At 43.7% G+C, this 16,207-nt stretch overlaps 1 protein-coding gene across 1 annotated transcript; it reads right to left on the bottom strand.

Moving 5' to 3' along the window:
- Window positions 1-224: 224 nt before the first annotated feature.
- Window positions 225-15,905, bottom strand: LOC137373517 (EEF1A lysine methyltransferase 3-like). The gene is made up of 3 exons (XM_068038389.1): window positions 15,780-15,905; window positions 13,763-13,874; window positions 225-619 (listed from the first exon to the last, which is right to left on the bottom strand). The coding sequence occupies exons 1-3, from the start codon at window positions 15,903-15,905 to the stop codon at window positions 225-227; spliced, it is 633 nt and encodes a 210-aa protein (XP_067894490.1).
- Between the last annotated feature and the right edge of the window lie 302 nt (window positions 15,906-16,207).

Here is a 16,207-nt window from a genome sequence, read left to right on the forward strand (position 1 = left end):
CCACTAGCGGAGAGCGTAGATGTAAAATGTGTTAAAATAGCATGCTGGTATGGGTCACCAATATTTGGAGGAGCAGGTAAGGAACTAAGAAAGAAAGAGAAAGGAGGGGAAAACACAAAAAGTTTACCCAAACTCTCTTGTGGAAAAGTTAGCAAACTGCGTAAATTCCCAGAGTGATATAAAGCGAAAAATACATCCGTCACTCCCTGAACCTGCATCAAAAACTACTGCTGGTCGCGTGGGTTCTTTTTGGTCACTTTGTAAATGCAATCCCCTTTCTTTTTATGAAGGAGCTCGCTGTTGAACTGGTTTGGTATGAGCTCCTGGTGGAAATTTTCGGCCCCCATTCTGGCGTCCAGGTTAGAAGACAAGTACATTGTAGTTTTGTCGCTGCAGAAATGCTGCAGTGTCCGTAGAAGAGCTGGAAATTGCGATGGGCTGTACACAATATCTGATCCCAGAATGAAATCAAAATCAGATGGAAAGCTATCCTGATCAGCTCCCCAAACAAGGGCGCGGGTTTTTGCACGAGGTCTAGAGGTGGCTGGAATGTTCGCAACGACGTTGTATTCTATTTGCTTCAAAACGTATGGCCTGTCCGTTAATGTGACATCTCCACCTGGCAATAAAAATCAAATAACAGCAATTACCTTATGATTCTTCCAAGCACGAGTGGCAACATACATTGTGGTCGCCATAAGAGACAGAATAATAAAATTCTGCAAAGAAATTGTAACTCTCGGTCATTCAGCACGGAATGGCTTTGAGCCAAAGAGCCCGGCAAAATCAGCCCATGGAATTCTGAACCCAGAGAGTACGGAGAAGGGGAATCCATAAGCTGAGATCACCCAGCCGCTTGGCTGCACTGTAGGTTTCACAGGAAGATACAGTAAGATCAGATCTTTCCAAACTTGCATTCTGCTTACAAATGTGACACAGCTGCTTCCAATTTATACAGGGGTTACATTCTGATTACTTTAGCAGGACGTCTCTCCAGTGCCTGGCTATATGGATACATTAAGGTTTGTGGGCACTTTATAGATAGTGTTATAATATTAGAGTTCCAACAGTTTTGTCATTGCAGACCGACTCAAAATGGTTGCCCCTAGAGCTGCCCCTCGAAGACAGAAATTGAGTACTACTGTATATAACTTCGTTTCTCGTCTATATCGATATCTTGTTCCGTGCTGAGGGAAAAAAAGGTACCCAGCTTTTGTGCACGTAAAATACCTTTGGTTTGCCTAATCAAACCGTTATTATGAAGCAAATACAATATAACGGCTAGGAAAAGAGTCAAAACTTGTACTTAACTTCTTGTTAATATTGTTTCAGTAATGTCGCTTTTAAAGAAAACACATATATTCGAAGTACGATTGAGTACTCCGGAGGAAATTATTAATATCATTGAATCAACTGATTTAATATTCTGAATTTGACACCATTCGCTCAGAAATGTTCGGCGCAGTAATATTTAACCTTGACGACATTTTCCAATTTAAGATGCTAGTGACAACCAGTGGCGGAATGTCAACCCAAGATCAACATTCTAATTTCACTCGATTGTCAGGATGCCGGCTTGACTCCGTTATCTGGCATCTTGTTGAGTCGCCAGCAGTCCACTGCTTCCTTGGATAGGAGTTTGGATCTAAAATGGATTCACGTAGATTTAATATATAAACCTGGACAATCTTGCTTTTAATGCTTCCCAGGACATTCTGGGTGTTTTTGGTTCATTTGCTTTGTTACTGTGGCATCACGAGAACCGTTTATTTTTTCGATCTGGCCATTGTTTATTTTGGCTAGCTCTAATTCTAATGGCGCTTCTGCTGGATGTGGAGATCCACTGATTTCCACATATGTCTCACAACACATATAAAAATCCGCGTTGACTCCTGAAAACATTGGCTCCCTGAAGAATACGTATACACTGGGGCTGATTTGGCTGTGTCATCTTCCTAAACCGACCATTGTTCAGGTGCGTGTTGGTAGCCCTTACGCCTGTGGAGCAGTTTGGAACCGGACAGTATCAGAAGGCGAAAAGAGGAAAGAATTGTCTTTTCTTATCCGAAGGGCACTGATGTCAATAGTAACTTTCCTAACACGGCGAAACGTATCGCCCCTATCATCGTTAATTGCAGCCCCAAACACTTTCAAGAGTTTCGCGCCTTCACCTTTTACTGCAGAGCCCACCACGGCCATTTGTAACAGAACAACTACCGTAAATTTTCGTACTCGCCTCTTCCAATTCTGACGTTTCTACCACCGCCCGTTGTCACGCTACTATCAGCAGTGTAAAATGAAACGCTTCCTCCAGTGCCCATTGTAACACTTCTAAGGCTACCTCCCGAACTGAAGTCAGCCAAAGATATTTTTCCCTGGTTCATATTTCTCGTCGTCGAAATAATCGTCTCAAGTATATTAGAAACCGGAATTAAAAATTGGGAATCAAAACAAGAATTACTGGAAATGCTCAGCAGGTCTGGCAGCATCTGTGGAGAGAGAAGCAGAGTTAAGGGTTCAGGTCAGTGACCCTTCATCAGAAATAGCATTCGCGTCAGGCAATGGCAATCTCCAACAAGAGAGAATCTAACCATCTCCCCTTGACATCCAATGGCATTACCATCGCTGAATCCCCTACTATCAACATCTTAGGGGCTACCATTGACCAAAAACTGAACTGGAGTAGCCATATATATACCGTGGCTACAAGAGCAGGACAGAGGCAAGGAATCCTGAGGCGAGTAACTCATTTCCTGACTCCCCAAAGCTTGTCCACCATCTACAAGGCACAAGTCAGGAGTGTGATGGAATACTCTCCACTTGCCTGGATGGATGCAGCTCCAACAACACTCAAGAAGCTCGACACCATCCAGAACATATCAGTCCACTTGATTAGTACCCCATCCACTAACATTCACTCCCTCCGCCACCAATGCACAGTGGCAGCAGTGTGTGCCATCCACAAGATGCACTGCAGCAATGCACCGTCTCCTTAGACAGAGCCTTCAAAACCCGCGACATCTACCAACTAGAAGGACAAGGGCAGCAAATGCATGGGAACACCACCACCTGCAAGTTCCCCTCCAAATCACACACCATCCTGACTTGGGACGATATCGCCATTCCTTCACTGTCGCTGGGTCAAAATCCTGGAACTCTCTTCCTAACAGCACTGTGGGTGGACCTACCCCACATGGACTGCAGCAGTTCAAGAAGGCAGCTCACCACCACCTTCTCAAGGGCAATTAGGGATGGGCAATAATTGCTGGCCTAGCCAGCGATGCCCACATCCCCTGAATGAATAAAAAAAAGATGCTGCCAGACCTGCTGAGTATTTCCAGCATTTCTTGTTTTTATTTCAGATTTCCAGCATCTGCAGTAAATAGAACAAAGAACATAGAACAGTACAGCACAGTACAGGCCCTTCGGCCCACGATGTTGTGCCGAACCTTTAACCTACTCTAAGATCTAAGTAACTACCTACCCTTCATTCTACTATCATCCATGTACCTATCCAAGAGTCGCTTAAATGCCCCTAATGTATCTGCTTCTACTACCACCGCTGGCAGCGCATTCCACGCACCCACCACTCTCTGTGTAAGGAACCTACCTCTGACATCTCCCTGAAACCCAAAAATTATGCCCCCTTTCCACCCTGGGAAAAAGTCTCTGACTATCCACTCTATCTATGCCTCTCATCTTCTTGTACATCTCTATCAAGTCACCTCTCATCCTTCTTCGCTCCAATGAGAAAAGCCCTAGCTCCCTCAATCTTTCTTCGTAGGACATGCCCTCCAGTCCAGGCAGCATCCTGGTAAATTTCCTCTGCACCCTCTCTAAAGCTTCCACATCCTTCCTATAATGAGGCAAACAGAACTGAACACAATATTCCAAGTGTGGTCGAACCAGGGCCTTATAGAGCTGCAGCATAACCTCGTGGCTCTAAAACTCAATCCCCCTGTTAATGAAAGCCAACACCCCATACGCCGTCTTAACAACCCTATCAACTTGGGTGGCAACTTTGAGCGATCTATGGACTGGACCCCAAGATCACTCTGTTCCTCCACACTACCAAGAATCCTGTCTTTAAGCCTGTATTCCGCATTCAAATTCGACCTTCCAAAATGAATCACGTCACACTTTTCCAGGTTGAACTCCATCTGCCACTTCTCAGCCCAGCTCTGCATCCTGTCAATGTCCCGTTGCAACCTACAACAGCCTTCCACACTATCCACAACTCCAGCAACCTTTGTGTCATATGGAAACGTGCTAACCCAGCATTCCACTTCTTCATCCAAGTCATTTATAAACATCACAAAGAGCAGAGGTCCCAGAACAGATCCTTTTGGAACACTACTGGTCACCGAGCTCCATGCTGAATACTTTCCATCTACTACCACCCTCTGACTTCTATGGGCCAGCCAATTTTGTATCCAGACAGCCAACTTTCCCTGTATCCCATGCCTCCTTACTTTCTGAATGAGCCTACTATGGGGAACCTTATCAAACGCCTTGCTAAAATCCATATACACCACATCCACTGCTCTTCCTTCATCAATGTGTTTTGTCACATCTTCAAAGAATTCAATAAGGCTTGTGAGGCATGACCTGCCCCTCACAAAGCCAAGCTGACTGTCTCTAATCAAACCGTGCTTTTCCAAGTAATCATAAATCCTGTCTCTCAGAATCCTCTCCAATAATTTGCCCACTACCGACGTAAGACTGACTGGTCTACAATTCCCAGGATTATCCCTATTCCCTTTCTTGAACAAGGGAACAACATTTTCCACCCTCCAATCATCTGGTACTACTCCAGTGGACAGTGAAGATGCAAAGATCATCGCCAAAGGCGCGGCAATCTCTTCCCTCGCTTCCCATAATATCCTTGGGTATAGCCCGTCTGGCTCCGGGGACTTATCTGTCCTCATATCATTCAAAATTTCCAGCACATCCTCCCTCTTAACCTCAACCTGTTCAAGCATATCAGCCTGTTCCACGCTGTCCTCACAAACGACCAGGTTCCTCTCACTAGTGAATACTGAAGCAAAGTATTCATTTAGGACCTCCTCTACCTCCTCCGACTCCAGGCACAAGTTCCCTCCACTATCCCTGATCGGCCCTACCCTCACTCTGGCCATCCTCTTGTTCCTCACATAAGTGTAGAACGCCTTGGGATTTTCCTTAATCCTACCCGCCAAGACTTTTTCATGTCCCCTTCTAGCTCTCCTAAGTCCATTCTTCAGTTCCTTCCTGGCTACCTTGTAACCCTCTGGAGCCCTGTCTGATCCTTGCATCCTCAACCTTTAGTAAGCTTCCTTCTTCCTCTTGACTAGCTGTTCCACATCTCTTATCATCCAAGGTTCCTTCACCCTACCATCCCTTCCCTGCCTCATCGGGACAAACCTATCCAGCAGTAGCAGCAAGTGCTCCCTAAACAACCTCCACATTTCTGTCGTGCATTTCCCTGAGAACATCTGTTCCCAATTTATGCTCCCCAGTTCCTGCCTAATAGCATTGTAATTCCCCCTCCTCCAATTAAATATTTTCCCATCCCGTCTGCTCCTGTCCCTCTCCATGACTATAGTAAAGGTCAGGGAGTTGTGATCACTATCACCGAAATGCTCTCCCACCGAGAGATCTGCCACCTGGCCTGGTTCGTTGCCAAGCACCAAGTCCAACATAGTCTCCCCTCTAGTCGGCCTATCTACATATTGAGTCAGGAAACCTTCCTGGACACACCTGACAAAAACTGCTCCATCCAAACTATTTGCACTAAGGAGGTTCCAATCAATATTAGGGAAGTTGAAGTCACCCATGACAACAACCCTGTTACTTCTGCACCTTTCCAAAATCTGCCTCCCAATCTGTTCCTCCATGTCTCTGCTGCTATTGGGGGGTCTATAGAAAACTCCCAACAAAGTGACTGCTCCTTTCCTGTTTCTGACTTCCACGCATAATGACTCAGTAGACAAACCCTCCTCGATGACCTCCCTTTCTGCAGCTGTGATACTATCCCTGATTAACAATGCCACTCCCCCACCTCTTTTACCTCCCTCCCTATTCCTTTTGAAACATCTAAACCCCGGAACTTCCAACATCCATTCCTGTCCTTGTGATATCCACGTCTCCGTAATAGCCACAACATCGTAGCTCCAAGTACTGATCCATGCTTAAAGTTCATCACCCTTATTCCTGACACTTCTTGCGTTAAAATAGACACACTTCAACCCATCATATTGGCTGCAACTTTGCCCTGTCAACTGTCTAACCTTCCTCACAGACTCTTTGCACTCTGTCTCCGCCTGTTCAACAGCTACCCCATCCACTGATCCGTGGCTCCGGTTCCCATCCCCCTGCCAAACTAGTTTAAACCCTCACAAAGAGCTCTAGCAAACCTCCCTCCCAGGATATTGGTGCCCCTCCAGTTCATATGCAACCCATCCTTCTTGTACAGGTCCTGTTTCTTCCTATATACACTCTACAGACCCCTCATGATTTTAAATACCTCTGTCGAATCTCCTCTCAGCCTTCTCTTCAAGCAAAACAGTCCCAACTTCTCCAATCTATCCTCATCGTGGAACTATTTTTGTGAATCTTTCCTGCACTCTCTCCAATGCCATTCTTAAAGTGCAGCACCCAGAATTGGATGCAATATTCCAGCTGAGACCAAACGAGTGTCTTATACAAGTTCAACATAACTTCCTTGCTCTTACACTGTATTGCCCTATCAATATAGCCCAGGATACTGTATGCTGTCTGAACCACTCTCTCAACTTGTCCTGCCACATTGACTGACTTATGCACATATAGCCCCAGGTCCCTCTGCTCCTATACAGCCTTTAGAGTTGTACCCATTATGTTATACCATCTCCAGGTTCTTCTTACCCGGGTCAAAATCCTGGAACTCTCTTCCTAACAGCACTGTTGGTGTACCTACATGCCAAAGACTGCAGTGGTTCAAGAAGACAGCTCACCATTACCTTCTCAAGGGCATTAGGGGTGGGCAATAAACGTTGGCATAGCCTGCGACGCCCACATCCCCTGAACAAATAAAAAAAATGAATTACTTCACACTTCATCTGCCACGTGTCCACCTTTTCCACCAATTTGTCTATGCCCTTTTGAAGTTCTGCAATATCCTCCTCGCAGTTCACAATGATTCCAAGTTTAGTATCATCTACAAATTTTGAAGTTATGCCCTGTTCACCAAGTTTTAGTTCATTAATATAAATCACGAACAGCAAGGGTCCCAACACTAATCTCTGGTGACCTCCACTACCAACCTTCCTCCAGTCCAAAAAAATCTATGGACCATTACTCCCTGTTTCCTGTCACTCAACCAATTTCGTATCCATGTTGCCGCTGTCCCTTTTTATTCCATGAGCTATAATTTTGCTCACAAGTCTGTAGTACGGCATTGCATCAGATGCCTTTTGGAAGCCCATATGCACCACATCAACAGCATTGTCTTCATCAACCCTCTCTGTTACCTCATCAAAAAACTCCATCAAGTTAGTTAAACATGATTTTGCCTTAATAAATCCGTGCTTCCTTTCCTGAATTAAACCGCATTTGTCCATGTGACTATTAATTTTGTCCAGCATTATTGTTTCTAGAAGTTTCCCCACCACTGAAGTTAAACTGACTACCCTGTAACTGTTGGGCTTATCTTTACATCCGTTTTTGAACAATGGTGTAATATTTGCAATTCTCCAGTCCTCTGGCATCACCCCTAAGTCTAAGGAAGACGGGGAAATTATGGCCAGTGCCTCCACAATTGCCATTCTCACTTTCCTCAGTATCCCTGAATGCATCTCATCCGGCCCTGGAACTTTATTAACTTTAAGCATAGACAGCTTATCTAATGCCTCCTCCTTATCAGTTTGAAATCCCGCTAGTGTATTAACTACCTTCTCTTTTACCTTGGCCTGGGTAGAACCTTCTTCCTTGGCAAAGACAAACGCAAAATATTCATTGAGTACCACAGCTATTCACTCTGCCTTCCTGCGCAAATCCTGCTTCTGGTCCCTAATCAGCCCTACTCCACCTTTTACCACCATTTAACTATGTATCTGCCTATAGAATACTTTGTGATTCCTTATTTTAGCTGCCAGTCTCTTTTCATACTCTTTTTTTGCTTCTCTTATTTGCTTTTCTACTTTCCCTCTGAATCTTCCATATTCAGCCTGGTTCTCCATTGTATTATCCACCTGACATCTGCCGTAAGCACACTTTATTCTTCTTCATCTCTATCTCTTTTGTCACCCAGGGAGTTTTGGATTTGTTTGCTGCACCTTTTCCCTTTGAGGGACTATACCTTGATTGTGCCTGCACTATCTCCTCTTTGAAGGTAGCCCATTGACCAGCTACCGTTCTTCCTGCCAACCTTTGCTTCCAATTTATTCGACCCAGATCCGTTCTTACCCCATAGAAGTCAGCATTTCCCCAGATAATTATGCTTACTCTAGATTGTCATTTGTCCTTTCCCATCGCCAACCTAAACCTTCTAATACAATGGTCGCTGTCCTCTAGATGTTCTCCTATATATATTGGATCCACTTGTCCCACCTCCTTGCCAGGAATTAAGTCCAGCAGCGCCTCCCCTCTCGTTGGACTTGGAAACATATGGATGTAGAAAATTTTCCTGAAGACACTCTAGGAATTCGTGACCCACTCTGCCCTTCAAACTACTACTGTCCCAGTCTATATTCGAATAATTTAAGTCTCCCATTATAACTACTCTATAATACTTGCACCTCTCTGTGAGTTCCTTGCAAATTTGTTCCTCTACATCTTTTTCCACTAGTTAGTAGCCTGCAGACTACACTGAGCAATGTAATAGTGCCTTTTTTGTTCCTTAGCTCTAGCCAAATAGATTCTGTCCTTGACCCCTCTGGGATATCCTGTCTCTCCAGCACTACAATGATCTCCTTAATCAGTACTGCCACTCCTCCCCCTTTTCTTCCTTTCCTAACTTTCTTTAACACCGTCTTACCAGGAGTACTTAACACCTTTTTTGAGCCAGGTCTCTGTTATAGCCACAACATCATATTTTCACATGTCAACTGCGCCTGCAACTCGCCAATCTTTTTAACCACACTCCATGCATTTGCAAACATGCACATTAACCTTAATTTAGACTTTATCACTTTCTCCCTTACTCTGCCCCACCTAATAACTTAATATTCCCTACTCTACTGCTATCAATCTCTCCCAATATTTTATGCACCCTGGTATTCCTCTCTGTTATTTCCTCCTGGCTCCTACACCCCTGCCAATTTAGTTTAAACCCTCCCAATAACACTAGCAAATCGTCCCACAAGGAACTCAGTCCTGACTCGATTTAGATGCAACCTGTCTGGTCTGTACAGGTCCCATCTCCCACAGAGTCAGTTCCCATATCCCAAGAATTTAAGCCATCTCTCCTTCATCATCTTTACAGCCACACATTCAACTGCTTTATCCTATTTTAGTACTCACTTGTGCATGGTACTGGGAGTAATCCAGAGATTACTACTTTTGAGGTCATGTTTTCTAATTTTCTACCTAGCACCCTTAATTTGACTGCAGGACCACATCCCTCATTCTGTCTATGTCATTTGTACCAATGTGTACCACAACAGCTGGCTGATCACCTTCCCTGCTCAGGGTGCTCTGCAGCTGTTCAGTGACATCCTTGGCCCCGGCACAAGGTCTGGCAGAATCTCTGGAGAGAGGAACAGAGTTAACGTTTCAGACTGATGACCTTTCACCAAAACTGGACAAATTTACTGATATTACAGGTTTAAAACAAGTATAGAGGCAGGGACGGGGAGGAGAGAAAGATAGAACTAAAGGGAAGTTATGTGATATTGAGGAAGACAAGAGAGTTTAAATGACAAAAAGGATGATGGTGCAAAGTGAAAGGAAATGATAATGGGACAAGAAATAAAACAAAAGATGTGTCTTGAATAAGTGTAAATGGGAAAACAGAATCATCTCCAACAGCTCCCATCCAAAAACAAAACCAAAGAATCACAGAACAAAGGGTGTCTGATGTTATGAACAGAAATTATTCACCGATCACAAAATTGTTTCAGTGCAGAAGGAGGCCATTTGGTCCATCGTGTTTGCACTGGCTCTTCAAATGAAAAAAAATCACTTATTGCCATTCCTCTGCCTTCTCCCCTTAACCCTGCATATTCTTCCTTTTCATATAGCAGAATAATTCCCTTGTGAGTACTTCAATTGAACCTGCATCCACGATACTCTCAGGCAGTGTATTCCAGACCTTGACCACACGCTGCATGAAAAAGATTTTCCTTGAGTTACTTTTGTTTCTTTTAGCTATTACTTTAAATCTGTGCCCTCTTGTTCATGATCCTTTCACGAGTGAGAATAGTTTCTCTCTATGTGTTCTGTCCGTACCCCTCATGATTTTGAATACCTCTATCAAATCCCCTCTCAGCCTTCTTTTCTCCGAGGAAAATTGTTGAACTCAATTTTGAGTTCAGAGGGCTGTAAAGTACTTAATCAAAAGATAGGGGCTGTTCCTCAAGCTCACATTGAGTTTCATTGGAATTGTATAGCAGGCCGAGAACAGAGAAATCAGAGTGGGGGTCGAGTGGAGTATTAAAAGAGCAGGCGGCAGGAAGCTCAGGGTCACGCTTGGTAACGAGGTGTTGCACAAAACTAGCATGCAATCTACATCAGTCTGTCCAATGTAGAGGAGACTGCATTGTGTGTGCAGCGAATACAGTAAAGTAAATTGAACAAAAGTACAAGTAAATCGTTGTTTTACCTGGAAGTAGTATTTGGGGCCCTGGACAGTGACAAGGGAAGAGGTAAAACGGCAGGTGTTGCATCTCCTTCACCTGCATGGGAAGGTGCTGTGGGAAGGGGAGAGGGTGTTGGGTGATCGAGGAGTGGACCAGGGTGCCACAGAGAGAATGGTCCCTTGGGAATGCTGAAAGAGGAGGGTAAGTTATGTTTGTTGGTTGCATTGTGCTGGAAAATGGCAGACGATTATGTGGTGAATATGGAGGAAGGTGGAGTGAAAAAGGAGAACAAAGGGAACATTATTGTGTTTCTGGGAGGGGGACATGGGTAATAGGAGAGATATGGGATATGGGAGAGGCATGTTCGAGGGCCCTGTCAACCAGTGAGGGGAGTTCTCTGTTCAGGAAGGCTGCATCATCAGAACTGATGCAACGGAAATGTTAAAACTGGGAGACTGGAAAAGAGTTCTTAAGGAAGTGGGTTGTGCGGAAGTGTAATTAATATAGCTGTGGGAGTCATTGCTCCTATAGTGGATATTGATAGATGGTGTTTCCCCATAAATGGAGACAAAGAAGTCGAAAAAGGGAAGGGAAAAGTCAGCAATGGGCCATGTGATGTGACGGAAGGGTGGAAATTGGAGGCAAAGTTGATGAAAATTTCCAGTTCAGAGCAAGAGCAGGACACGACACAGATACAGTCAGCAATGTAACAGAAAAAGAGGTGAGGGAGGGGGACAGAGTAGGACTGGAACAGGGAATGTTCCACACATCCCACGACAGGGCAGGCAGAGCTAAGGTTCATCTGGGTCCCTATAGCAATACGTTTTATTTGGAAAAATTGAGTGGTGTGAAAGGAAAATATGTTCATCGTGAGGACAAGTTCAGCCAGGGGTGCAGGGTGGTAGTGGTTGGGGATTGAAATAAAAACAAGTAATGCTGGAAATACTCAGCAGGTTTGGGAATATCTGTGGAGAGAGAAGCAGAGTTAACGTTTCAGGTCAGTGACCTTTCAACAGAACAAGTGGTTGGAGACTGTTTGGGCCTCGGTTCAAGAAACAAATGGAGAGCCATCAGACCATGCTGGAGATGGATAGATGTGTACGGAGATTGAATGTACATGGCAAAATGTAGACAGGATCAGGAAACTAGGAACTGTTAAAGTAACAGAGGCCATCAGAAGTTACATGGATATAGGTAGGAAGAGACTACACGAGGGGAGTAAAAATAAAGTCGCGATGTGAAGAAATCAGTTGTGTGGGGCAATAACAGGCTGAAACAATGAATCTACAAGGGCAGTCTTGATCGTAGATTTTGGGAAGGTGGTAGAAGCAGGCTGTGTAGGTTATGAGGTCAGTGACAGTAAAATAAAAGCAAAATATTGTTGTTGCTGGAAATCTGAAATAAAAACAGAGCATACTGGAAATACTCAGCAGGACTGGTGGCATCTGTGGAGTTCTGCTGAATGGTCACAGACCTGAAACGTTAACTCGGTTTCTCTCTCTACAGGTGCTGCCCAAGCTTCTGAGTATTTACAGCACTTCATGTTTCTATTTTAAGTCAGTGACAGTCCTGGAAATGATGGATTGATGTTCAGTGGTGTGTTCATAGTCCAGGGGAAGGTAAGAGAAAATGACAGAGAGGTGGTGCTGAGCCTTCGCTAGGTACAGGTTGGCATACCAAACAACAATACTACTCTTTTATAGCAGATTTGAAGGCATTGGTAGGGTTTGAGGCCAAGGAGCAAAGATCCCCAGAATATATGGTGTCAGTGACAGTCTTGGAAATGGTGGATGGATGTTCAGTCGTGAGGTCATTGTTTGGGGAAAGGTAGAAGGAGGTGCCAGAGAGAATGGAGTGCTGTACTTTCAGATTCAGATAGGTTAGAGTGGGTGAGGGGAGCTTAGAACTTGAAATGGCGTGTGTCATGCTGAAAGCTCTCAATGAAACGAACTAAAGTGGGTAAGAAGTCAGAGGGAGAGCTCCAGGTTGAATGAGAATTCTGAAGAAGAGAGAAGGGGTCTGCTCTTCAAGGCGAAGACAGGCTCCTGGCCAGAGAAATAGAGTTTACATGGCGGAGAGTATAACTTGGCCTTAGAAGGGTAAACACGTTATACTAAGGACAAATGGAGCACAGCCATAGGGAGAAGTGCTATAAATAGTAATACATGGATAGCATTATGCATAGCAAATATAGGGATATGCACTATGAGTAATAACTACAGAAATAATCACATAACTAATATTATGAATGATAGGAGTAACAACAACCGACAGCAAATTACAGCTTACACACAGCAATAGTAACTGGATGCGTGAAAAGTGAACTGTATAGGTGGCATGGCAATAAATAATAATTCTAGTGGCTTACAGTGTGAATAGTTCCTATAGAGGTAAGTACTGCGAATATTAATTATAGATGGTTACACGTTAACTAGTAGCTAATGCAGTGGGCATCAGATATTCTATTTATCGAAATGCATGCTGGAAGGAGAGATTGGATGACTAATCACATGAATAGGTAAATAGGTAAATGCTGTGCATTGTAACTATTGTGGTAAGCACTACGTATTAAACTATAGTCATATGCAATTTAAATGGCATACTAGACGACTAAATACTTTGCAAGTTACTGCAGACATAAGAAGCTTGAAAAGTAACTACAGAATAGGAGCTATGCATAATGATTATTAGGTAGGTACAAGGACGAATAATAATAGGTGCATGCATTTTGAATAGTTGCAATAGTCATATGCGCTATGTATTGCAACAAGAAGGAAAGTACTACGAATGGTAATTATAGGGATATGCATTAATACTAGTATCTACAGCGATTTCACTCTGAATAGTAACTATAGACACCAGGACGATCCATAGCAAATGGTAGGCTAGGCACAACGAAGAGTCACTATCAATAAAATATCAGTCCTCACCTTATAGAGATTTTCAAATTATGATTTTACAAATTTGTATATGTTACTTCGAAACTACAGGATGAGTTAACTTACCCAGCAACACCGCCAAAATCCCCACAATTCCGGTCCCAGATCCTAGTTCAAGCACCTTCTTCCCAGTAAAATCAATCTTTTCATCTTGAAAGTACTGACAAAGTACAATCCCCTGAAAAGAAAACACACTCATTATGCTAATCAATTTACAAGATGCAGAAATCACATGGACAATCTGGGAAGATGGAGCAAAGAATGGTTGGTGGGAGTGGGGAAGATTTTAAACGGCTACTAAGGCGTCTTCATCTGAATAGGTCAGAGCAGCCTTGAAAGATTCATGCACCTAGGTCGCAATCCAAGCCTTTTGGTTTCAGCGGGAACTGGGGAATCTGAGGAAACTCAAGGAAAGAAGGAAAAGATGATGGAAAGCAAAGTATTCCAATCCAATTTTCGCCACCCGTCCTCTTCCCTTCCTTTAGGTACAAATAATGCTTTGATCTTTCACAGCTGGTTCACGATAAGAAAAACAGAATAGGGGGTCAGAGAAAAATTGAGGTCGAAATTTAAAAATAAGGACCTAGACTGCATTTACAGTGCATTGTCGACCAGAGGCGAGTGGCTATAGACTTCGAATGGGAAACGACTCGGACCCGATTTTAACTCTGTGGAAGTGAATGGGTTTTGCGTGGGACTGAATTGCATACTAGTTTACATTTTGCAAAAAAAAACTAATTGCTGCAGGCTATACGCTTGGTGGCAACAGTGGGATTCTATTCATTTTCAAGATGTTGATGCATTTAGAGAGGCTGGCATATACTTCGCATTCAGAGAACTAGTGGCGAGTTCTCTTATGAACAGTTGAGTAGTCCTAAGTAGCTTTCCAGGCAAGCCACTTCAGAAAACATTTCAGAGTCAATCACGTTGTTGTGGGGGTGGAGTCACACATAGGCCCGATCACGAAAGGGCGGCAAATGTTCTTCCTTATATTTCCAGATTTTTCAATAAAAACTAAATATAAATTCTCAAATGCTCTTGGTAGGCTTTGAAACATACATTTTCTGGATCATTATTCCAGTTTCCTTAACATAGCCAGTGCACTGCAGGATCCACTTAAGAAATGCCACCCTTGACTCAGTGATAGAGCCCCCTTCACACTGAATCCTCTAAAGTTCAAACTCCACTCCAAAGCTTCGTTACTAAAACCATGCTGATACTTCAACAAACAATATCTTGCATTATATGGCGCCTTTAACATTGCGAAAGGTCCCGACACTTCACAGAAGCGTTCTCAAAAATACTTGAAAACCAGGCACATGAGGGAATAGGTGCATGAGTGCAATCAAAGTAGGAGGCTTGCACGTCCATCTTAAAGGAGGAAAAGAGAGGTAGAGAGGCGGGGAAGTTTAGGAAGGGAATTGTAGACGTCAGGGCTTTGGTAACTGAAGACACTGCTGCCAATAGTGGAACAATAAAAATCCGCGATGAGGAAGAAGCCAGAATGGAAAAAGAGCAATGGTCACGACGGGTTGTTGGGCTGGAGGAGAATACAGAGATAATAAGAGGTAAGAAACAAAGTTGAGAAGCATAGAGGGAGTGCTGCATTATCATGGGGCTGAGTTGGCAAATCGAGGCCACCCTCTTCCCTCTGGGTTCAGTGGCACCATTCGACTAAGAATAGGGAATCTGTCCGAGCCAGCATTTATGATATGCTAAGTGTGCGGTCGCAGATCACAATCACCTGCTTAAAGAAGCTACACATCAACTATGGTGAGAAATGCACAACCGTTCAAAAGGAGGTCAGTTTAGAAATCACAGCCTATAATAATAGTATGCAGTGCCAAGAAGATCCACCTTGCCATTCCAAGTGGTGGAACATCTCTCTCCACGAAGAGGTTGGTACCATTCTGTCTCGGAATCAAACGGGGAGCTAACTCCTGAGCTACGCACCCACCTGCACCAACTCCTAATCCATGCGAGTGTAGCCAAAATTACAGTGATGAATTGCAAAGTAGTTGCAGTAGGCCGGGAATTTACCCTTAGACCCAAGCAATATACTTATAACTAGCATTAGACTTACAGGGCCCCAGACATAAGCAGAGATGGATAAAGAAGCTCCTTTAAACATCGTAATCTTTAAGGTGTGTCCACAAAATTCATACTCCTTCTCCTCCAACGAGAGATTATTATTTTCTGTGCTGCTCATCCTCTCTGATTTCGAACAGACTCTTCCCGATCTCCAACAGGATCCTTTCAGTCCCAGAAGTGGATTTCTATCAGTTTAAGCTCCACGGATCCACTTGAAGCTTTTATCTAGAATTAAAGAAATGCACTAAAGAAAACTCTGATGTAGAAAGGCAGCCCACTATTAATCGCAGAAAGGCTCACACCAAAATAAACACTTTAAAATGAATACACCTGTCAAATAAAAGAATTGATGAAATTCAGCGTGAACCCAGCATTGTTCATTGATCCGAACATGGAACGTCACTGTTTAAATCGATGACA

The sequence above is a fragment of the Heterodontus francisci genome, chromosome 9, assembly GCF_036365525.1.
Source record: "Heterodontus francisci isolate sHetFra1 chromosome 9, sHetFra1.hap1, whole genome shotgun sequence".
Classification (NCBI taxonomy): Eukaryota; Metazoa; Chordata; class Chondrichthyes; order Heterodontiformes; family Heterodontidae; genus Heterodontus; species Heterodontus francisci.